General features: G+C 40.7%; 2 protein-coding genes and 1 pseudogene across 2 annotated transcripts; 2 read left to right on the top strand and 1 right to left on the bottom strand.

Moving 5' to 3' along the window:
• The first annotated feature begins 1,592 nt into the window (after positions 1 to 1,592).
• LOC136521128 (aldehyde dehydrogenase family 2 member C4-like) lies at positions 1,593 to 24,861 on the top strand (annotated as a pseudogene).
• On the top strand, positions 9,343 to 11,392 carry LOC136521127 (protein FAR1-RELATED SEQUENCE 5-like). The gene is made up of 2 exons (XM_066514831.1): positions 9,343 to 11,037; positions 11,142 to 11,392. Exons 1-2 carry the CDS (start codon positions 9,366 to 9,368, stop codon positions 11,165 to 11,167), a joined length of 1,698 nt encoding a protein of 565 aa, XP_066370928.1. The 5' UTR covers positions 9,343 to 9,365; the 3' UTR covers positions 11,168 to 11,392.
• LOC136522467 (uncharacterized) lies at positions 12,658 to 18,636 on the bottom strand. Its single transcript, XM_066516286.1, has 19 exons — positions 18,600 to 18,636; positions 18,359 to 18,502; positions 17,446 to 17,553; positions 16,759 to 17,347; positions 16,538 to 16,674; positions 16,343 to 16,459; positions 16,041 to 16,158; positions 15,819 to 15,956; positions 15,484 to 15,554; positions 15,324 to 15,392; positions 15,078 to 15,236; positions 14,874 to 14,987; positions 14,221 to 14,519; positions 13,944 to 14,115; positions 13,747 to 13,863; positions 13,496 to 13,636; positions 13,233 to 13,333; positions 12,947 to 13,124; positions 12,658 to 12,861 (listed from the first exon to the last, which is right to left on the bottom strand). Exons 2-19 carry the CDS (start codon positions 18,416 to 18,418, stop codon positions 12,814 to 12,816), a joined length of 2,736 nt encoding a protein of 911 aa, XP_066372383.1. The 5' UTR covers positions 18,419 to 18,502; positions 18,600 to 18,636; the 3' UTR covers positions 12,658 to 12,813.
• Positions 24,862 to 25,084: the final 223 nt, after the last annotated feature.

The raw sequence follows: 25,084 nt of genomic DNA, 5'->3' as shown, positions 1-25,084 counted from the left end.
AGGGTTTCGGTTCGAGGACACTTACCAATCTATCACTCGCAAAGCTTTGAGGTACCTATGCCAGATTTTTGAGAAGCCAATATGTCATACACCCATGAGATTCTTCCCCCTTTTGTAAAGAACAGCCCTGTGTGGGTAGCCCGAATGAAGACCCTAGAAGGCCCTGAACTTCGTGAACGTGATCCAACTACAGTTTTCATGTCTGACTACTTGCTTTCCTTGGATAAGCAGTATGATAGGCAGGCTAAGCATTTGAGGAAGTGCATTCATAGGGCACAGAAGGCAGAGAAGCAGATTAGAGAGCTCCAAGTGCAGCTTGCGAATGCTAAGGTGCAGGCCACTGAGGCGGAGAGCCGTTAGGCAGCAGCAATTGAAGCCTTCAAACAAGCCGAAGACCGGCACACTCAACAACTGAAGAATATCTATCTTGTCAATAGGGCCAGGAGAAGGATTGTCACCTTGGAAGATAGAGAGTGTCCAATACTAGATGGAATCCCAATTGCAACCATGGAAGAAATCCAAGGGGAAATAGTGGACACACCGCCTGCATCTCCCCCAACCGAGGCCTCCCATGGAATTCCTGAGATAGAGTCACCAGATGGAGAAGAGATTCTCCCACTCACTCAGCCACCACCAGGAGATGGTGCATGTGCTCATGCCATCTTCTCAGAGGATTCCTCAAGCTCTGAGGCATGATCTAAGTGGCCACATGGCCCCCTCAGGGAATGAGGCTAATATGGTCCGAAGCTAGACCCATGAAAGTGGTTTTAGCGATGCGCCCTTACGCCTAAGGGGAGTGAATCCTGATTTACTTTTTTATAAACCCTCGCGAGAGGAGATGTACCCGTATTGTAGTGTTTGGTCTTTCCATCTACAATGTAATCCCCACCTACTGTTGTGCTTTGAATTAGTAGTTCTAGCTAGGTTCGTTTACACCCTCGCGTGAGGAGATGTACCCGTATCGTAGTGTTTGCTTTTTCCACCTACAATGTAATCTCCACCCAGTGTTGTGCTTTGAATTAATATTTCTAACTAGGTTCGCTTACTGCTAAGGGTGGTGAATCCTAATTCACTTCTTTGTAAACCCTCGCGTGAGGTGATGTACTTGTATTGCGGTGCTCGCTTTTTTCCAACTATGGTGTAATATAATCTTACCATGTGCCGTCCTAATCACTCCAGTAAATGTTTCATTGTGCCAGCATGCCATTGATTTTATTAACAAATATTAGCTTCCTTTGATGTATTTTTCCAAGATTTAATGTATCAAATAGGCCCTTCCATATAACACATAATGGAAAAGACATCTTATCCTTTGCTAACATGTTTTTTTCGGTTTGATATACCAAATAGACCACCCGTAGTGAAGTGCAGGCAGTGACTAGTATTGTATTAGCACGGGATCGAATCGACGTTGCGGTTCGGCTCACAGTGCCGGGATCCCTTTGGGCCTATTTCTCCGCACCGTTTGCGATGTGTGATTGTGAATGTGTGATCAGAGCACAGATTGGCAGCGAGGTAGGTGGCAGGGGTCTTTCTTTTTATAAATCCCAGGACCAGGAGACCGGCCCCCTGTCCCCCTCTCCGCACAGGCTCCTCACGCAGCCAACACTCCCTCGCCCCGAGACAGCTAAGCGGGTAGTTGCGAGAGACAAGAGGGCGGCGGCCATGGGGAGCGAGAGCAATCGCGGCGGCGCCGACCAGACGGTGGGGGAGGAGGAGAAGAAGAAGCGCAGGGGGCTGTTCGAGGTGCCGGAGATCAGGTTCACCAAGCTCTTCATCAACGGATCCTTCGTCGACGCCGTCTCAGGTACCTGTACTGTACCCACAGAGCACCCGCTCGTGCGCGTACGTATCTCGTTTCCTGCTTCGTCCCGTTGCCGCAATGCTGCTTCTGCAGCCGCTCGTCGAGAATGGTTTTTTGCTTCCGATTCGTACCGAATGGGAACCGATCTGGATCTCTCATTGATTGCTCCGACTCCGATTCCTGACACCCATATGCAAGTTTTTTTTTGGGGGGTGGTGTTAGTTTTGGAAAGATTTATATCCGACGACAGCTGTGCAGGCATGCAAACGCCGTGTTTGCTTGATTTATAAGCTATATTTTTCTAGGTAATGAATAATATTTTTTCTCACAGTAAATGAGGCAACAGTACTTTTAACTATAGTTTATCAGCTAAATGAACATGGCAAAAGTCGGTAACTACTCGCCAGCTAGTAGCGATTAACGAGCTCTCTGTGATGAGTAATTGACATACTAAACGACGACGACGTCTGGTTTACTGCTCTACTACTAAGCAATAGTATCAACAACCTCTATCTGGCGAGACCAGTTCGTTTCGTTGAAAAAATAAATCGAAATATTGTTTCAACTAATTTGATGAAAAAAAATATTATTTTAACTAAAAACAAATAAAAAGTGAATTATAAGAAAAGTAAACAGGACCTTATTAGCAGCAGAGCCACAGGGGCCTGTGATCCGCGGCCTGGGTTCGTGTCCTTCACTTACCAGCGTGCTTGCTCATAAAATCCAAATGCCAGGCTGTTATGGTGGTGTTTGGTTCTTTAGTCGCTTCTAAAATTTATATCATATCGAATGTTTAGATACTAACAAGGAGCATTAAATATAGATTAATTACAAAATCAATTATATAGATGGAGACTAATTTGTGAGACGATTTTTTAAGCCTAATTAATCTGTCATTAGCACGTGCTTACTGTAGCACCACGTTGACAAATCATGGACTAATTAGGCTTAAAAGGTTCGTCTCGTAAATTAGTCGCAAGTTGTGCAATTAGTTTCGTAATTAGTCTATATTTAATAAAGACTTTTTCGTGTGTGCCATTATAAAAGATCGTAATCTCCTGTGTGCCTCTGGAAAAATTCAGCGGTCTTCAGCGCCACTACTCCAACTTTTTCGTGTCCTCCATGCAACTTCCGTCAGTTTGGGCTCTAATGCCGTCAAACTGCAGGTGTGAAAAGACGAAAATACCCTTAAGTCTAAATATGTTATTAATTTTTTTAAGCATCTTAACGACTTCAAATGAAAAAACTCAAAACTAGAAAGTTGTAGATCTCGTCGAGATCTATAATTTCCATATAAAATTTATTTTTATTTAATTTCACAAAAAAATAATGATTTTTCTAAGATATATTAATCATATTAAATCATATTTTTTTTGCGAAATTAAATAAAAATAAATTTTATATGAAAATTATAGATCTCGACGAGATCTACAACTTTCTAGTTTTGAGTTTTTTTCATTTGAAGTCGTTAAGATGCCAAAAAAATTATTAACATATTTAGACTTAAGGGTATTTTCGTCTTTTCACACCTGTAGTTTGACGGCGTTAGAGCCCAAACTGACGGAAGTGACATGGAAGACACGAAAAAGTTAGAGTAGTGGCACTGAAGGCCGCTAAATTTTTCCAAGGGCACACAGGGGATTGCGATCTTTTATAATGGCATATAGGGAAAAGTCTCTATTTAATACTCCATGCATGTGTCAAACATTCGATACAACAACAACAACAACAAAGTCTTTAAGTCCCAAACAAGTTGGAGTAGGCTAGAGTTGAAACCCAGCAGAAGCAATCAAGGTTTAGGCACGTGAATAGCTATCTTCCAAGCACTCCTATCTAAGGCTAAGTCTTTGGGTATATTCCATCCTTTCAAGTCTCCTTTTATTGCATCTACCCAAGTCAACTTCGGTCTTCCTCTGTCTCTCTTCACATTACTATCCTGGCTTAGGATTCTACTACGCACTGGTGCCTCTGGAGGTCTCCGTTGGACATGTCCAAACCATCTCAACCGATGTTGGACAAGCTTTTCTTCAATTGGTGTTACCCCTGATCTATCACGTATATCATCGTTCCGAACTCGATCCCTTCTTGTATGACCGCAAATCCAACGCAACATACATATTTCCGCGACACTTATCTATTGAACATATCGTCTTTTCGTAGGCCAACATTCTGCACCATACAACATAGTAGGTCTAATCGTTGTCCTATAAAACTTGCATTTTAGCTTCTATGGTACCCTTTTGTCACATAGGACACCAGATGCTTGCCGTCACTTCATCCACCCTACTTTGATTCTATGGCTAACATCTTCATCAATATCCCCGTCTCTCTGTAGCATTGATCATAAATATCGAAAGGTATCCTTCCTAGGCACTACTTGACCTTCTAAATTAATATCTTTCTCCTCCCGAATAGTAGTGCCGAAGTCACATCTCATATACTCAGTTTTAGTTCTACTGAGTCTAAAACCTTTGGACTCCAAAGTCTCCCGCCATAACTCTAGTTTCTGATTCACTCATGTTCGGCTTTCATCAACTAGCACTACATCGTCCGCAAAAAACATACACCAAGGGATGTCCCCTTGTATGTCCCTTGTGATATCATCCATCACTAAGGCAAACAAATAAGGGCTCAAAGCTGACCGTTGATGTAGTCCTATCCTAATCGGAAAGTCATCCGTGTCTCCATCACTTGTTCGAACTCTAGTCACAACATTGTTGTACATGTCCTTAAAGAGCCCGATGTACTTCGTTGGGACTTTATGTTAGTCCAAAGCCCACCACATAACATTCCTTGGTATTTTATCATAAGCCTTCTCTAAGTCAATAAAAACCATGTGTAGGTCCTTCTTCTTCTTCCTATACCGCTCCATAACTTGTCTTATTAAGAAAATGGCTTCCATGGTTGACCTTCCGGGCATGAAACCAAATTGATTCATAGAGACCCGCGTTATTGCTCTCAAGCGATGTTCGATAACTCTCTCCCATAGCTTCATAGTATGACTCATCAACTTAATTCCCCGGTAATTAGTACAACTTTGAATATCTCCTTTATTCTTGTAGATCGGTACCAATATACCTCTCCTCCACTCATCAGACATCTTGTTCGATCGAAAAATATGGTTGAACAGCTTGGTTAGCCATACTATAGCTATGTCCCCGAGGCATCTCCACACCTCGATTGGGATACCATCCGGTCCCATTGCCTTACCTCCTTTCATCCTTTTCAACGTCTCTTTGACCTCAGATTCTTGGATTCTCCGCACAAAGCGTCTATTGGTGTCATCAAAAGAGTCATCCAACTGAAAGATTGTGTCCGTATTCTCACTATTGAACAATTTATCAAAATACTCTTGCCATCGATATCGATGTGATAGAAATTTTAGGAGGCACCGTAAGAACAACACAGGGCCTATGTTTGTTGCTTCATTTCGCTTGGCCAATTCTGGAACACAAGACAAGTGCACTCGCGTTCCGGTCCCTACTTAAAACTTTTTTACACTACAAGGCTATTCTGCACCAGACAAGAAATGATAATTACTGTGGTCGAACTCGAAGTCTCGAACCCTATAAGAAGAGCTGAACAGAGTTTCACGTGAAAAGCTTCTACAAAAGCTGCCACCCACACTTTTCAAATTAACAACCACTTAATCGAAGCGTCTGAGCGTCTCATGTGTAACTTATATAATCGATGCGTGCATGTAAAACGACGACGTACGAGACTTGTGCCGCTCGTTTGGCTTATAAGTTTTATTTTTTTAGTTAATGAATAATATTTTTTTCATAATAAATTAGTAAATAGTATTTTCAGCTATGACTTAGGACAAAATTGTGCATGACGTTTACTGCTTTAGAGTTGAGACTCTCTGCTTCTAGAAGCCTGAAGCCGGCGCTATGGCTTTCTGCGTTCTGCCGGTCTCTGTCGTTCTCGCGACTTGCAAGCTCAGGGACTCGGCGTAGTTTGCTTGGTCTGCACAGAGCCTTTCCATTGAAAAAAACTGACCACTGGTACGGTTTCACCCGTCCAATCAACTCCCTTCCATTAAAAAAAAGGTCAATGTCTAAGTTTATCCTTTTATCAAATTATTTAAAGTTTAACTAAAATCATAGAAAAATGTCAATATGTATGATTCTAAATAGATATATTTAAAAATATATTATAAGTAATTAATGATATGTATTTAGTATATAACTATTTATTTTTTATATTTGATCAAACTCTAGATATTTTAACTTAAAAAATATGTGGAATACCACGTAGGTAATAGGATCGGAGTACCAAACGCTCGACATGACAGCGAGAATGGGATCCGCAGTGAGCCCTGCCCATAATTTTCTTCCTCTCTGTCCCTAAATATGTGTTGTTTTCGCTTTTTAAAAAATAACTTTGGCTAAATATATATTAAAATATATTAATATTTAAGGAGTTGCTATATTTCAGTCGCCTGAAATATATCAACCATCTCAGGCGACGTCCAGGGCCCTTGGATCTTCATCCAAGGGTCAGATCTGTTCTCTGTTGTTTCTCCGTAGCAGGCAACAAAACGGGTCCGCAAATGAACCACCAAAGCAGCTACCGGGCCCGCCAAACCTTAACGGGTGCAAGATCCGATACCCGCTATATCAAATAACTACTCATTCGGCCCACAAAACAGCTATTCGGCCCAATTGAACAGTTCACAAATTACAGCTCTGCCACTACACCCTCCAGCAAGAAAGAAAAACCCCGATCAATCTGGATCTAGAAGAGGAATTACAGTAGAGAGGAGCGAAAATTAGAGAATAAATGCACAGGTAAAACACAAGAAGATGAACAAGGGCAAAGGATATGATCTGCCTAGGAAAAAGGTACTAACCAGCAAGATTATTCTATTTCTTGCCTTCATCTCCTTTTTCTCATTGCATCAGTTCACTGAAACACCTGAACCGTAACCATCTTGCTTCTGTCTTCTTTGTTGCTGTTGCTATAGGTCTATAGTTATCCAAAGTAAAGTACACTTGTCAACCCGATTTAGATTTTACAAATCTAGTGGGATCCATGCCTACATGGTGGTTGATGACTACAAGAACAATGTGTTATGAACCTAGGCAACTTGTATAGAATTTAGGAGCAACTTGTATAGAATTCAGAGACAACTAGTATAGGATTTAGAGGTAACTTGTATAGGATTTTGGGGAAACTTGTAAAGAACTCAGAGACAACTTGATCACAAATTGATCAGCTTGTGGAATTCCTTGCACATGACAGAATTGCAATAGAGGCAGACACCCTTCTTTTTTGCTTGTTTGTTTTGGTTGTAAGTTTAGATGACCACCACAAATGTCACTGCCCACTGGCTGACTGCAATGCAAAAGATCTTCTTACACCTAAAAATAACAGTTTGTTGCATGTTTATGCAGGTTCACAACGAACGACTGCATCAAATAGGAGATGAAGACTTCTTAAGGGAAATGGGTATTGGATGTGATGACATTGGACTGGAACTTACACAATTATCAGAGATAACAGCTAACATACATTGTGAACAGGTTTGAAAAATTTATTTATCTTATTATATGCAGAGTGCTTTGGCAGTGTTGCTTTCACTAATCGGTTTATCTTAATATATGCAGAGTGCTTTAGCAAGAGATTTAGAAGCCAATATTCAAAGTTACTACAATTTTGATTCAAACATTGTAAACCCCAATTATACTAATCAGGTAAATAAAAATTGCAGTTATTACATATTAAGCTACATTTTCAATGCTACAAACTTGTAATTTAGACTATTCCTAATTGCAACTACTGATATTTGAGTTTCTTTTTGTTTGTTTGTAATGAACAGGATAGTTCATCAGCACTACTGGAATACAACAGTTATGGACAGGATAGTCTTCTTCATATGCAGGGTGCGTCCGAAAGAGAAGTGGAATTCAATCCTGAGAGCTACATGTTTCATACAAACATTGAAAATGCCAACAATACTCATGAGGTAAAAAGGAATTCAACTTATAACACATATTGTCAGTGTGACATATATAAGTTCATCAAACCCTGTGCTATAATAATAATAATGCAGCAGGCACTACAAGTTTGACTTACTTTGTCTTGCTTCAATGTGTTATTCCACTACTTTATCTTCCTCTCTATCTCCTTGGCATTTGACTGACCTCATGCTGTAACAACAGAGCTCGATACCACCAGTGAACTACAGCAGCTATGGACAAGAACAAGAAATGCAGAGACAAGAAGTGAGATTCCTAAAACTCGCATTTCACAATTTTTTTGAAAAAAATGGGTACTAACAAAAGAACTAAGATTTTATTGTAATGGTGAACCCCAAAATTTGCAGGAGATCATGTCACCAGGAGGAACAAGTTATGTACTATCACAGGGCGGATCAAGCTATACAAGCCTTATGAACCAAGTCATAGCTCAGGCTAAATCTTCAAATCAGAATTATGAAGAATTTTTGTCATCTGAAATGACAGGAAGTTTCATGGACATACTCAATGAGCCATTTCCACTAGAGGTATTTACTTGTTCTCTACATATACAGCTAAATTACTTTGTTTGCTACAATACAAGATGAAATATCTAATAGTACACCTTTTTCCTTACCGGTGAAAACAGAACTGGATGTTCATCACTACCAACAGAATCTATGAGCCACCACAAGATGATGTAGACAACCTGCGAAATGAAGAATCAGAAGCAGTACCAGAGTTTGCAAATGAAGAAAACATGGTACATGAGGAAAGACAAGATGGACAAGGCAGTGAAGGGGAGCAAGATACAGAGGGCAACATGACAAAACAACATCTAGTAGCAAGTGAAGAACAAGATGAAGAAGAGCTCAGGGCAATTCAGATTGAAAGCCAAAGTATTATGGCAGCTGAGCGTTTGTCTCACGAACATGCTAGCAGGCATGTTCCACAGCTAGGCATGAAATTCAAAACAACAGAAGATGCGTACAGTTTCTACAATGACTACGCATTTATAGTCGGGTTTTCATTGGTCAAATGGCACACATACAAGTGCCAAGACAAGAAAGATCACAACTATGGCCAGGTAACAAGGGTCACATACAAGTGTAACTTGTCTGGTAAGAGAAAGGAGGATGATAGCACTGATGTTTCAGGAGTACGAAGCACAAGAAACAACAAAAGGAAGATTTCTGTTTCTGGAGTCCAAAGCGCAAGAAATAACAAAAAGAAGATTTCTGCTACACCGCCAACACCTAATCCTGTGCCAAACAAAAGGAAAACAAGTACGCTTGTACCAACCGAGTGCCCCGCTGAACTTGTTGTCACACTACAGAATGGAGAATGGACAATAACCAGGTTGAATCTTGAGCATAATCATGCGTTTGCAAGCAAGGATCAGAAAAATAAACTATTTTCACAGATTAGGATGACTGAAATGGAGAAGGAACTTATTGCAACATTCAACAAAGTGAACCTACCAGATAGGAAAGATTATGGCAGTCCTATCTTATATAAGAGGCGATGTCACTCCATACAACAAGAAACATATCAGCAACGAGAAGACAAAGATAAATAAGGCAACATCGGATAATGACATGCAGCAAGTGTATGACTGGTTCTCTAAGAAACAGGCTGAGGACCCAATGTTCTTCTACAAGTTTTCCATAGATGAAAACAACAAAGTGAAAAACATTTTCTGGTCCAATGGTACAAGCAGAAGGTACTATGAGGAATTTGGAGATTGCATCAGTTTTGATACAACCTACAACACGAACAAGTACTCCCTCAAGTTTGCACCAATTGTTGGTATTACAGGTCATGGGGACAATTGCCTGTTTGGCTGCGCTTTCATAATGGATGAAACTACAGAAACTTTTGAGTGGTTGTTTCAGACAATGCTGACTTGTATGGGAGGAAAGCACCCTAAAACTATAATCACTGACCAGGACCTAGCAATGAAGGCTGCTATCAGAAACGTTCTACCAGACACTATTCATCGGAACTGCTTCTTCCACATTGTGAAGAAAGCTCAGGAGAAAGGTGGCAGGATATTTTCATTGGAAAGGAACAAGAAGCTGCATGACGATCTCTTTGACATTCTTAGGAACTCATTGACCGAAACAGAGTTTGAGTACTTGTACAAGAAGTTACCACAAACATATGATGTCGGTGGCTTCAGATACCTTGATGACATGTGGTTTAATAGGGAAAATTTTGTTCCATGTTACTTCAAGAAGCATTTCTTCCCTTTCATCAACTCTACAGCGAGAAGTGAAGGCACAAATGCATTATTCAAACTGGATGTCACACCAAGGTATAGTATTATGAGATTTATGAATGAGTTCCAAAGAATTTCAGATACAACAGAAAAGAATCAAGCAGAACAGGACTTTGAAACCAGATCAATGCCTTGGTTGAGTACGGCATATGAGTTCGAAAGGCAGGCTGCAAGGCTGTACAACAGAAAGATATTCTTCAAGTTTCAAAAGGAGCTCATATTGGCAACAAAATATGAGGCTCAAGAACTCCAGAAAGATCAAGTTTATGCAGTGTTAAAATCAGAGTACCATAGGCAGTTTGAGTTCAGAACAAGGAGATACATTGTGACAGTAGACTTGACACAGAAAAACTACAGATGTCTGTGTTGCAAATTTGAAAAAGATGGTATAATATGCTGCCATATCATCAAGGTGCTCACAAACCTAAATATATCTCAGCTAGATGACAGTTATTTCATTGAAAGATGGAGGGCTAAAGAGAGGAAACAGTTGACAAGGCAGAATACTGTACCAGAAATAGAGATTGAGAAGAGCAGGCCATTGAGGCACAACATATTGTCAAACAAGTTGAGCAATATTGCTTCAGATGGATCAAGAACAATGGAAACATTCAACTATGTTCTAGAAGAAGCCGAGCGAATGCAAAGAAAACTCAATGAACCAGCAGATGAAGTCAGACTGCAACAATCACAATCTGTTCAACAAAGTGGTACTAATGTTTTGCAAGATGCTAATGATGCAGTCAGACTACCTCAAACAGAATCAGCTCAAGAAAGTGATACAATGCTTTTGCAAGACCCTAATAATGCTCAGAAAAGAGGAAGGCCCAAGAAAGTGACCAGGCAAATAGGAATAGTTGAGGACATCAGAAGCAAAGCAAAAAGCAACTTTACCTGTACACACTGTCGTGAAGGAGGGCATAACATCAAGACATGCCAAAAAAAGCATCTTCCTCCTGTGCCTAAAAAAACAAAGAAAAGGAAATCAGGTAACACAGAGAAACATAGGCAAAAAGTAAATGTTAGCACTACAACAACAGATGTCACTTCTTCATATGTATATTCATCTAATGTTGTTGATATTATCATGCAGGAGATGTTGACAACACCAATAAATAGTAGCAGTGCAAGTGCAGCAAGCAAAGCAAAGAAGGGGAAAGTCAAGAATTGAGAAAACCAAAAACAAGAGATGGAATGCTAATAGCTGCAACTACAGTGGCCAAATAATTTATGTAATTTATTAGTAATAGAGCAATTGTAAATTCAATACTATTATATCTTTAGACCTACAATGAAATGTATCTATCTGAGGCTACTGGAAGAGACTACTGGGCCGCAACTTGATAAAACATGGATTGCACGTGCTCATAACTAAAATTGCAGTGCCCTACACTGGCAATTTATATTACATCAAACTGCAATTACATAACTGAATATTTAAGTTGTTTGGTTTACATATGCAGTGTCCTACAGCTACTGCTACTGCTAAGAGAACTTGGTGCAGACATACATACCTGCCATATGATTCATCCATGGTTTCAATTGGATTGTCATTTTTCTTTTTTGTTGCAAGCTGCAAAAAAATAACAACTTTTGAGTCATCCTTGTTATGAAAATTACCATCACGCTTCACAACTAAAATTATCAACACATAAATATTTCAATCACTCACACAAAGAGTTCACAAATCCTAGCAATATCAAGAAAGGCGACCCTCTGCTTGAGCAATGGCATGTTCTGATCTAACTTGCTCAGGTGGCCTCCCACTCCTAATATCGGTAGAATTGGAGCTAGGTGGCCTTCCCATCTTCCTGTACAGACAAACCCAACAAATAAGACAATGTAGTCAAATCACAATACATAATCAATATGCAAGAAATGGTTGCACAGAATATACAGAACAGGACAGACAACTAAATGATGAATTCATTCTAGATCAAGAAAAACACAAAACAATTATTGATGAGGCCATCGAACCTCCTGTGAAATCATTCAAGAAAAACAAAGATGGAACAGCCCCCACATCTTGGCCTACCTCCACAAACCTTCATCTAACACAAACACAGATCACATAGGACAGAGCACAAAGGACAATTTATTTCTATGGAAGGACAAGGATACAAACTAGGTGAGGGTAAGCACAATCACAAATAACAAAGAAATCACAAGAAACATATAACAAGGCGACTCATATTGTCATCATATGATCAATTCAACAACTATCAATGAGTTAAAAAGCAAGTGCTACACAGACTAAATTTAAAAAATGCAAAACTCACCTGTTGCCATGGTACTGAGGACAAAGGATCTCAATAAGATGCTGGTTGGACTTTAACTGACCGCGTACCCTCATGGTGCTTCTAGTATCCATGCACAAAAGTCATACTTCAACATCTTGGTCTGTAAGAACAAAATCAAATTCATAATAATATAACACAAGACCCAATTGAACTATCTATAAACAAGAAGACAAGAGGAACATGCACAACCCTCAAATTTCTCCTTGTCTTCCCTATAAAAGGTTAGTAGTACACAACAAAAAACACTTATAGACAAAACCATAAAACTAGAATAATGGGTACAAAAGAGTTAACATCAGCAATCCAACAGAATATTATCATCTTGTTTACTTTAGCCTCTTCAATGTATATTAAAATTTACAACCATTTTAGCATCAAATGCTCTCACCAAACTAGCTACTTCTTTACAAAGTGGCATGCACTCATAGCAAGAACCTACACCCTATATTGACCTAAACGCAAGATCTAGAGACAAGCCTCAAATAATGCTCCCTGATTCAAATTGCCAGAGACCTGAGAAAGAAAAAAATAGAAACAAACAATCAGATTCAAAAACGTGAAGTTATAATAAACAAAGTGACGTTGGAACTAATATTACCTCCTTCACTTTGCATGTACCATCATATGCACTATTGTATTCATTGAAAACCATGTCATTAACAAGTTTGATGCGAAGTTGACTAATATCATCTTCGGTGTACTTCTCCAACATATTCAGATGGACTTCAAAATGCTCTAGATTCTTTATAGCATACACACCACTATCATTGATTATGCTGAAAAAAGAAAAAGAAAAAGGGAAAAATAGGAAACAATGGGACTATAAGCACAAACAAAATCCACATGATCTATATAAATCAAAGGACTACATTTCAATCACATACTTATCAGATTGCTGGGGTACAGTTCCAAAGAAGACATGGAATGCATGTAAGCCATAGTCGATATTAACAACTTGTTTCCAGACGGTGGCCAAGTTTTCTAGCTACAAATCAGGCAAAAAAAATGACTACACCATGCAAAATAATATTTGTTTCGATGAAGGATATAGTAAACTACTGTAGAACTGAAAATAATGGGAAAAAACTGCCACTGCAATACTGAAAATAGACAAATGGTGCATATACAAATACAAACTGATACTTACAAATTCATCTTTCACAGCTTTGTGGAAAGCTGAGTCTACTCCAAAGCACACTGTGCATGAATCCAAGATTATACACCATCTCAGGCTAAAATACAGTACAACAACATACCACCGATCATGGAAGAGTATTGGAAAATAGAGCTGACAAAATAACAAACATTGTGATTATTAGTAACATCACATAGTAGGACTAGAACACAACATTTATGCTAGTACTCTTTTTCAAACAATAGAGAAGATATGTTACGCACATAGTCGCTGGATGTTAAAGGCCTGGCACGATGAGCACCCTTAAAGCATCTCACAGCAGTCTCAAATAGCTCCTTCTCCTTCTCATCATCACGACCATGATTTCCAATAAGATAATCCTACAATAACAAATTGACCGATATTATTTCCATATAGTGCAAACATATAGTTTACAAAGAATACATCAACGACTACTAACCCCAACTTTAGAGAAGAAGTAATGCTTTCTAGAATCCCTGGGGTGTTTTCTAAGGAACAGCAGCTTGCAAAATGCGTTCACTACAAAATGGTTGACCTTTCCGCCAGGCCGAAGAGAAGATGAAAGTGCACTCAACAAGACAACAACAAACCCATAATCCACCACTTTTAGACTGCAAACACAAAAACAAAACAATTCACAGTGAATTGGTACAAGTATTAACACACGGTGCTGCAGAAGGCTAAGAATGGGAAAATTGTGTAAATTTCAAACTTACTTCAAGTGTTCGCTGCTTTCTCCCATCTTCAAAACAGCTTCATACACATCAGATTCAAGTTTGGACACACTAATCTTGGATTGAGGGATGATAAAAGGGCTGATCTTGTACATGCTGGGCTTCGCAAGCCGTCTAGGACGATGAATAGCAACCTTTGAACTCGAAGACTGCCAAACAACTTCACTGGACGACTCAGAGTTCAATACAAATCCATAGCTGCCAATAGACTTTGCAGACAAGCAAGGCACACCAACCACAGACTTTTCACGATGGGATGGAAGACGTGATTGAATAGGTGTCTACAAAACATACAACAAGGAACACATAAAATTGTTCGAAAAAATGGAAAAACTAATAGTGTTAGAGCAAGGATCTAATAATTTCAATATATCCTAAAAATGCATCACAAAAAATCACACAAACACAATACGATACACTATCAAAGAAAAAAGAAGGGGGCATTTACTCCAAATATATATAAGCTATTACATGATCCGAAAGCAGCCCCAACTGCTACCATGTAGCATTGTACTAACTACTTCCCCTTCTACTACAATGTCTCCAAAAAAGATAAAGCAGAAGGAAGCAGGCACCATCACATTATCTCCCACCACAAACTTTCTAGAATGATAAGATTAGGTACGCCTAATTACAATTTTTATAGGATCTCCATAAGGACTGACTGCAGCAAGAGGAACAGGTTGACTTGGATCTTCTTCGATCTCAGAATATTCAGTTAAAGGTAAAGACTCCATACGGATAACGTCCTAAAACAACAATAAATACAGAAATAAGACCAGAGAGATCAAAAGTTACATCACAATACAAAATCGATATAATGCAATAGGGAGGATTACATTTTCAACATTCCCATTTATCTTAGTCCCAGCATTTCCAGTGCCAATGGTTTCCTCATTGCTCACATTACCACCTCTAGGAGACGTCGGCTTATCAACAAAAACCCATTCTTTAGATGCAGACCTAGATTTCAAGTTCAAGTTGCTTTTGGTTTCAACCTATGAAAAAATGAAACTAAATCAGGTGGGAAAACATTCCTTGTACATCAAAAACTACTTGGCATCTATAGAAACAAAACAACATACATTTCCAGGGACACCTCCATGGGACATATTAGCACCAACATTCTGACCTGAAGTAGAAACTCTACTCAACTGCAGCAACAAAGAATAAATAAAATTTCATATACATAATATATAATGACTTAGCATGGGAAGAATAAACAAGATGGAAGAGGACATGTACCATAGACAACGCTCTATCAAGAGGACAAGATGTATCACAAGTAGTACCAACAGGGCGCCTCAAGTTAGGATCTGCAACATAATTTCCTAAGTCATCTAGTTCTTCAAACATTCTGAACGAAGGTACACTAGGGCTACGAAAGAATGGAATCTTCGTCTTCAGACAAGGTTCCTTGATAGGTGCTTTTCCAGCAAAAAAAATATAAGACAATAAAGAAGGCTGAAACTTAAATGAAATAAAAAAGTCATATTGCACAATTCAAATACTACAATTGCAGAATTACAAAGGTGCAATTTACTGATAAAGAGAATGCAACATAAAAAATAGGGACTAACCATTAAGATCTTGAGCAGAAACTGCATTTTCATCCAAGTCAGCTCTAGAACCAGCTTGAGCATTCTCCACTCCAAAAGGACCAAGACCACTCAGAGAACCAATAGCATTCCTTAGACTCGGTGCTTCTCCTGTTTGTCCTACATAGAGACCATGCTCAAACATGAACCCAATTCATATATCTTAGATTTCGTAAAGCATTTTTTTTCATCAGTGGGACAAACCTGGGGCCCTCTCAACTGTACCAACCAAGGGCATAGCAGCGGCCGCATTAGTTGTCTCGCCTTCATGAACAGTAGGAACCAAGGGGGAAGCAGTATATGCACTAGTTGCTTTGCCTTTCTAAACAATAGAGAACAGAATGAAACAAGTCTATTCAGTAGGGTATTTCATTTACTACATCAATACCTAGTAGTGTATATTACTAACAGCAAAAATATGCTGGAACCTATGCCTATCTGATCATGGAATAGCAGAACAGCTACAAAAGCATATAAAAACAAGAACCAAATAATGCAAAACTCACTTTTAGATGGAGCTTTTGACGTTTAGTTGCAACATTAGTAGTTAACACTTGGTCTTCCTCAATAACTACAGTATTATCCTTGTTACATCCATTTCCAGTTTGATCCGGCACAGTTGCCTAAAAAGACAAAAGTGACCCAACAATTTAGAAAATAAACAACTGAAGACAAATAAAATGAGAAATATGAACATTCACCTCAGCATTATGATCTTTTATGTGACTCAGAGGGGACTTGCTAAGACATTGAGAGAGTCGAGTCCTAGATGCTACACTATTGGCGCTCGAATATTGTGATGCACATCTTTTCCTCTTCCTTTTACTTATAGCTGAACCTGAAAATAATCATAAGATTATGAACACACATACAAACAAATCAACTAAATGCAGAAATAAATGTTACACAACATTCCATGTACCTTCAGCTGATGAGTCTTTGGAAGGAATAATTTCAGTTGACTGAGAAGCACGACAATTCTCACCACCAGATCCATCGTATAATCCATCAGATTCAATTTTATCAGTCATAGAGCATTCTTCTTCATTTGTTTCAGTAGGAGCAGCAACTGTAGGATGCACATCTTCAATAATGGTATTATTTGCAGCAGTAGCAGCACCATCCACTTCTTTCACAGCTGTTTTACTTGTATCACCAGCCATTCCCGCATCAAAGACATCATCTTGCACAACAAAATGTCCTGGAGAAGGCAGTGGGGCTTCATATTTAGCACGGACAGCATCATCATCACCATTATGATGTGCTGGAGAAGGAAGAGGAGCTTCATATTCAGCACGGATACCATCAACAACTCCATCATCACCATCATCATGTCTTGGAGGGGGCACTCTAGCAGCAGAACCCTCAGCCTCATCAGAAGCATCACCACCACGATTAATTACATGAGTCCTATGCATATACATAAACATCTTAGCAACAAGTGTGCCCAGGCTCCTAAAGCCTAGTCTTGTATGGTGGTTTTCAAAAATATTGCACATGTTATCCATGTCCTGTAATGCCAAGTTAATAGTAACATATGAATCATGTAAATTTCAGTATACAAGAGTAATGAAATGATCAAATCAAAGGATTGCACAAAGACACATACATTTGTCCTGATGAAATCACAACGTCTATCCAAAGTTCTCCTAAAAAGAGCACAAGCCTCTTCCGGTAGATACTCTTCAGCATAGCATGTGTCATCGATGGATTTCACCTACATAAAATCAACTCAACCAGTGATCTCAAAAAACCCATACAGCTAATACAACTCTAGATGTGCATTAGAAGTCAACAAAAACCCAATAACAGAATGTTAACAAGGCATGGGCAGCCACACAAACTTCATAGAGAACTAGGGGCTATTAGATGTAGAAAGTTTTGAGATATCACACAGCAGATAAATTACTTCTAAAACTTAATAAATACTGCACAGGACAAAATGAAACACTGCCTGCAACTAAATAGATAGCCACTAGTTCTAAAAACTAAACAGGCAGCCTCTGAAATTAATCACAGTCAGACCAACAACATCGCTACAGAAATCACAATCTTGAGCTATGAACTTAATACAAGAATGACACTTGCACAGATTTAACATGCATATTGCACATGCTTATAACTAAAATTGCAATGGTCGTAACTTGTAATTTATATTATTGGTGATTGCAATAAATGCCTTTGATCAAGTAAGCAACCTAAGATCAACACTCAAGATTTTTGGTAGATTTTTTTCATACTAGACAATACAACACCAATGTATATTGGGTAAGCAAAACCACAATAAATAGATGAAAAGTTGTGTTAGCAGAATCAGAAGAGAATTTTTTCTAAGAAAGCACAAGGTCAACATTTTGCTGACAGTAAGAATCAGAAGAGCCTTAGGGCACTAAGACTAAGAAATATTTATACAACTCCAGAAAGATCTAAACTCATGCAGCAAGGATACATGATACATCAATAAAGCTCATGGATACACAACATCACAACTACAAATATGAATTTTTAGGTTCACTACTCACCGGTCGCTTTCCATAAATCTCACCAGACACACGATCATATGAAGCAAAGGTCTTGATCATCGAGCCCTTCCAACAATGGATTCTTGGCAGATCTAGGGGCAGCTGATTACGTACTCCAAAGTTGATATAATCAAGATAATAACCCTACATATGATTTCAAAGGCATCACTAAAACATGCTGCATAACCAAAAAACGGACAACTGAATAAAGGAAAAAAAATACAAATATAGGCACACTTACAGCTAGAAAGTATCTGCAACCACCAATTGTACTCCGATGCTTCTTGCTATAGTTTGTAATGGAAGAAAACATCCAATCATAGATGAACTTTGACCAATTCCATTCTTTCACCTTAGATACATCAATCAATGAACCTAGATACTGCGGGCTCGGATAAGTACTAGAATTAGCACAAAGAAATGTAGACAAGGCTACAACCATGAAGTATCGAAGCACGTCATCATCAGATAACGTGCCTCCTATCAACTTGTCCCCAAATGTCTTGATCGTGGGCAAAGAGGGCTCTTGATTGCTGAAAGGAAATTGCTCTTCGTAGACTCAGTATAATTCTCCTTAATATCTTCACCATCATTTGGAAGCCCTAAAAAGAGATGGACTGACAATGGATCCAATGGAATCACTTTCCCTCCAACTACTATGTCACTACAACTCACATCTACTTGATCTGCTATCCATTGCACAAATCCTCTGGGTGCTGAGCAACCATCGTACTCCAGTAAAATTCCAAAGCCATGATGCCTGATAATTTTCTTTTTGCGCTCATCCAACTTTGCTATTATCTTTTCTCCAAAGTACTTGCTATTAAACCTACTTCCTGGTCTCTCTGATGTACCTGCAGCGCCACTCAATTTTCCTTTACCTCTACCTCTAACTGTTCTGATACTCTGTAAAACAATGCAACAAAAAAGAAAATCTGGTTAGGATACTAGAATCACTAAACATGGTGACAAATTTAGCAAAAAACTTCATTAGTTGGCTATGTTTTTTGAACAAAACCTATTCCCTGAAATATCATGCTCATCATGCATCCGCTCAATCGTAATGCTACTGAATTTACCTTTCTAATCTGGACACCTGAACCCCTTGCTTTCCCTTTCTTCTCAACAAACTTAGCAAACTGAGAATACATAATAGAAACAAAAATATCAGGTACAGTTCAAATGCAAATAGCACTATACAAGAACAATGCCACCAGTATCACTCAATCATCTACAGTATAATAATCATGCAGTATATACAGGAACAATAAAACTAGCATGGACCCTAAACTACTACTACTACAGGAGTAATACAAAACAACCACAATACAATATATCAGATATTAACAAACAAAGGTTTCACAACATACTCCACAAACGGCTTTTGAACATGCTTCAAAGTTTTCAGCATTTCACTAGTATCAATATTATCATCTTCAAGATTTGGATCCTAAAAAAGGCAACAAGATATATCATATATCAAATTATTATAATACACAAGTGCACACACAAAAACAAATTCAAAATGAACTTAGTATCTCGCCATCATTGAAAGGATCAGAGGTTTCCTCTTCTGAGTTGTTAGGAAGATCATCCTCACTCTCACCATTTGTAGACTCACCATCAGAAAGAAACTCATCATCATCCATGGCTACATAACAAAAAAATGGTTAATGATCTCATTGCTAGCTGCAGTAAAAAACCAATCGAATTGAAATTTAGCAAAGCTCTCTACAGATGAGGGGTCAGGGCCTAGCATGTCAAGTGCATAAGAAGCTAAAATTACTAGTACAAGGACTTCTATATAAAGAAGGAAATTACTAGAATATGAGCATGATTTTGACCAGAACACCTAGATGCTTGACATGCTGCTTGTGGACAGTATTGCTCACCCTATACAATTTTCATATATTGTGCAAAGGAAATTCAGTCCTGAAATGCGGAATGCATAGCACTCTCATGGTTTGTTATTAATATACAGATAGTACAATAGTATAGTACACACATAATTCAGTTATCAAAATTACATAACAAAGGCACACAAATAAACAAAAATCAATTCAGTCCTATTTAACGTATCTGACAGAACCAAATAAACAAAAACTACTAAATGACAGTCCTATTTAATCATGTGAATCAGCGAGCACATCTGCACATGCATGGAGGATCGAAATCATATCATAGCATTAGCAATAGCATATATAGCATACATTGTATCTGAATCTGAAATCATATCATAGCATTAGCAATAACAATAGCATATATTCAACAGAGAACCGTACTCTGATGGAAGCTCAGTACCATACAAAAAAATTAAAACTAATCAAGTTATCAAACAACTCACTGTAAATCAGAACTAGTATCTGAATCTGAAATGAACAAAAAAGAATGGAACACACAGTTAAAAGACTGGATATTACACATGTTAAACACCATAATTGCAGTAATTTAAGTGTGCAATTTACTACTTATATGATGATAATCTATATTGCAGAGCATTTTGTTAAGGATAAAACCAATAATAGATCAGTAAGCAGCACATTCAGGTAGAGAATAGCCCTTTTCGATTTTTCAATATGTTGTGGTATAGTCCTCTCTTCAACTATAGATCAAATAAACCATTGAACAACCATACCAAGCAAAAAAAAGCAAGCACCATTGCTGACCATAAAAACCATTGCACACAAAGAACAATAACAAATCGCCCTAATGCTCAGGCTGCTACACCATGGCGCACAGCACGGGCCGTAGCTAGCTCGCTCAACCCAACACAACAAACATAAACACCACCAATCTCTAACCCTATGACCTCCTGACGCTAGAAGATTTTACCAATCAAGCAAATCGACACCACATCATGTACCAGCATATGCAAATTGACACCATATTGCAATGCTCCTCCGGATCTGCTGGATCCCCTATACTTCACCTGGATCCAATCTTCTACCAGCAATGCAAGCCTCTTCACAATTGTCAGGCTCCTTCAGGGCGACTAAAAAAATTAAAAATCAAACAAATCCTAGCTCCCCCTCGATCCCAGCCGCAAATCGAACCAGACCCAGCATGGAGGCAAGCTGCAGCTGCCCTGGCGCCTATCCTACTACCCCTCGAGCAGGGGGACTTCTAAAAACCCACAACAAATCAAACAAGCGCAAAATCAAGGGGCTAAATAAGCGCAAATCACCCCTCATCCACCTCGCCTGACATCATCCCCACCCCACCTTGCTTCCGCCCGGTCGCTCGTCGGCTGCCGCTGAAGCGACGACACAAGCAGACTCATCCTCGGCGAGACAACGCCCGTCCAGGTGAGGCGAAAGCAAGCAGACTCATCCTCCATGAAATCGAACCACAAATACATCAAAGATGCAATCAAATCGTAGATCTACTGAACCATAAACACAGATGACCCAAAAAACAGAGCTCGAATCAGGGAAAGAGAGCGCAGCGTAAGAAGGTACCTGCTGACATCAAGCTATGGCGGAGCAGCGAGCCTCCGAATCGCCGAGGAGGAGACGCCGACGAGCCTCGACGCTATGGCGGAGCAGCGAGCCTCCGAATCGTCGAGGAGGGGACGCCGACGAGCCTCGACGGGGAGAACCACGGAGAGGGGCAGAACAATCGCCACCGCGACGAGCTCCAGAAAGCACGATACCTTTTTATGCGCGGGGATCGAGGAATACGAACAGTCTCCGAATTGGGTTCTCGGTCCGTTGGGTAGTAGCGGATGCGGCCTCCAGTGCCCGGACCGATAAGAAAGATCGTACCCAAAGCGCACAGATCGCAAACTCCATCCAACGGAGGAGGCATCGCCTGAAACAGAGACAAAATTCAGGCGACTGCGCTATAGGAAAAGTGTAATATTTATGTACATGACTAGTATTATTGGAAAGATCTTTGAATCTAGTTTTTTATTAAATTTATTTAGAAATACAAATGTTGTACGTGTTTCTTACAAATCGAGTCAAACTTGCGGCACGTACACCGACGACGACAATTATTTTGGGACGGTGAGAGTATGATTGATGCTTTAGTGACATTTGCGCCTAGAAGGACAGAAATATATTAGTAGCTCTCAGGATGGCATGACAGATTGGATGGACACAGACATAGACACTCCAACGATTTTGATGCCCAGAACAGTAGTTTCATTAACCTTGGAAATACCTGTACAGTTGCATATGAATGTAAAGTTACAACTTACAAGCGCTGAAGAAAAGAGTAGAAAAAGAAACAAAAGAACTAGGAAACTTTTAGATGTTTCTGATTTGAGGGCAGTTCTGACGCTGTCACGCTGCTTAATCATCTCCTGCCGCAGCAATCCTAGTGTAGTGGAGTAGCTTGTATCCACTTTTTTTACCCAAGAAGTGCACGTGTTTTTATTTGTTGTATACTCTCTCAGTCTCCCAGAAAGAACGGCGCTATGGGATACATGTTCGTTAAAATTTTCTTAAGTTTTAACCGGTTTAGGGATATTAGCAACATTTATGTTACTAATTTATTTATTATGAAAATATATTCCATGATTTATCTAATGATAATAATTATGCATTATAAATATTAATATTCTTTTATATAAACTTGGTTAAAGTTAAAATATTTAATTTCTCGGGAGGTAAAAATGACATTCTTTGAGGGAGTATACACCAACCTTGTAACTTTGGTTGCTGTTCAGGCCGGACGTTTGAGACCAGAGACCCGCGCACAGGGGACGTCATAGCCACTGAGGCTGACAAAGAGGACGTGGACTTAGCAGTGAGGGCAGCCAGGGACGCCTTTCGATCATGGCGAATGGCCACGCATGTCTGGATCCGTACGATTCTCGACCTTCCACACGTACTACTACGCAATTTGAAGGCGATGATTATACAGTATTAGCAACGGGGTAACATTGGCAGGAACGGGGGCGGATCATGGCGAGGTTCGCCGACCTGGTGGAGCAGCACGCGGACGAGCTGGCGGCGCTCGAGAGCCTGACGCCGGCAAGCACCCGGCCATCACCGAGGCGGTGGACATCGGCAACGCGGCCGGCAGCCTGCGGTACTTCGCGGGCGCGGCCGACAAGATCCACGGCGAGACGCTCAAGATGCAGGCCCAGTTCCAGGGTTACACCCTGCGCGAGCCGCTCGGCGTCGCCGGGATCATCATCCCCTGGAACTTCCCGTCCACCATGTTCGCCATCAAGGTCGCCCCCGCGCTGGCCGCCGGCTGCGCCATGGTCGTCAAGCCCGCCGAGCAGACGCCGCTCAGCGCCCTCTACTTTGCCCATCTCGCCAAGCGGGCGGGAGTCCCGGATGGCGTGATCAATGTCGTGCCTGGCTTCGGTTCGACTGCGGGAGCGGCACTCGCGTCTCACATGGACGTTGACATGGTACTGTACTTACACTGACAACAGCGACGTACAGCGAGCGAGCCTTCTCATCGATCGTTGCTGCTGGCTGCACAAAAGTTTGATGATGGCGTTTCCTGCATGTTTCAGGTGACTTTCACTGGATCCACAGAGGTTGGGCGCCTCATAATGAAGGCCTCCGCGGAAACCAACCTGAAGCCTGTGTACCTCGAGCTCGGCGGCAAGTCCCCGCTCATCATCTTCGACGACGCAGACCTCGACATGGCCGTCGAACTCGCCGTCAGCGCCAACTTCTTCAACAAGGTGAACGAACATGCATGATGCATTTCGTTTTTATTTCAGTATTTATATATAGCCAAAAATATGAGTGGCCAGTGAGCTCGACCAAATCACTGATCAAACGAACGCATGCACATCGATCATGCATATCCGCGGTGTCAGGGAGAAGCCTGCGTCGCTGCGAGCCGTGTGTACGTGCAGGAACGCATCTACAGCAGATTCGAGGAGAAGTTGGCAGAGAGAACGAAGAGCTGGGTCGTGGGAGACCCTTTCAGTGATCCTCGTTCCAACCAGGGCCCTCAGGTGGACAAGGCGCAGTATGAGAGGGTGCTCAGCTACATCGACCATGGCAAGCGAGAAGGGGCCACTCTTCTGACTGGAGGAAAACCCTGTGGCCAGAAAGAGAAAGGTTACTACATTGAGCCCACAGTTTTCACCAGCGTCAAGGAGGACATGATCATAGCAAAGGAGGAGATCTTCGGACCTGTCATGTGCCTGATGAAGTTCAAGTGCGTAACAAACCGACTCTTAGTAACACTCCAAACGAAACTTGTGGTCATGCCACATTAATCTGATTGGAGTGCGTTTAATTTGCTGCAGCACGGTGGAGGAGGCGGTCTCGAGGGCGAACGACACTCGGTACGGGCTGGGCGCGGGGGTGGTGACCCGGGACCTGGACGTGGTGGCGAACCGGGTGGTGAGGTCGGTGCGCGCCGGGGTGGTGTGGGTCAACTGCTACTTCGCCATGGGCAGCGACTGCCCCTTCGGCGGCCGCAAGATCAGCGGCTTCGGCAAGGACGAGGGCATGCACGCGCTCGACAAGTACCTCGCCCTCAAGTCCGTCGTCACCCCGCTCCGTGCCTCGCCATGGATGTGACTCTGGTTGTTGGACTACTTGCTACCTGCCTGTGAACTGTCTTGTGATCCATCGAGCTGAGCCTCCCTGCTGCCTCCTGCTCGCTCCCGACCCGGCCGTACGTCGCTTTAGTTTGTTCGTGTGCACAACGTTGTTACTACTATAGTAAGTAGACCTACAATAGCAGAGGTCAAAAGATAATAATGAAGTAACAGATGATGTGACCCACGCTTGATTATAAGCC

The sequence above is a fragment of the Miscanthus floridulus genome, chromosome 18 (genome assembly GCF_019320115.1).
Source record: "Miscanthus floridulus cultivar M001 chromosome 18, ASM1932011v1, whole genome shotgun sequence".
Lineage (NCBI taxonomy): Eukaryota > Viridiplantae > Streptophyta > Magnoliopsida > Poales > Poaceae > Miscanthus > Miscanthus floridulus.
This window is presented reverse-complemented; position numbering and strand designations above follow the sequence as displayed.

What these genes read in the sequence shown, in the direction of transcription:
- LOC136521127 (XM_066514831.1), top strand. Translation starts at nt 9,366, where the DNA reads ATGCAGCAAGTGTATGACTGGTTCTCTAAGAAACAGGCTGAGGACCCA. An exon ending in AACAAAGAAAAGGAAATCAG is followed by an intron (nt 11,038 to 11,141) that starts GTAACACAGAGA and finishes ATTATCATGCAG; the next exon opens with GAGATGTTGACAACACCAAT.
- LOC136522467 (XM_066516286.1), bottom strand. Translation starts at nt 18,418, where the DNA reads ATGATCAAGACCTTTGCTTCATATGATCGTGTGTCTGGTGAGATTTAT. An exon ending in ACTTCTTCTCTAAAGTTGGG is followed by an intron (nt 13,864 to 13,943) that starts GTTAGTAGTCGT and finishes TTGTTATTGTAG; the next exon opens with GATTATCTTATTGGAAATCA. An exon ending in GTACCCCAGCAATCTGATAA is followed by an intron (nt 13,125 to 13,232) that starts GTATGTGATTGA and finishes TTCTTTTTTCAG; the next exon opens with CATAATCAATGATAGTGGTG.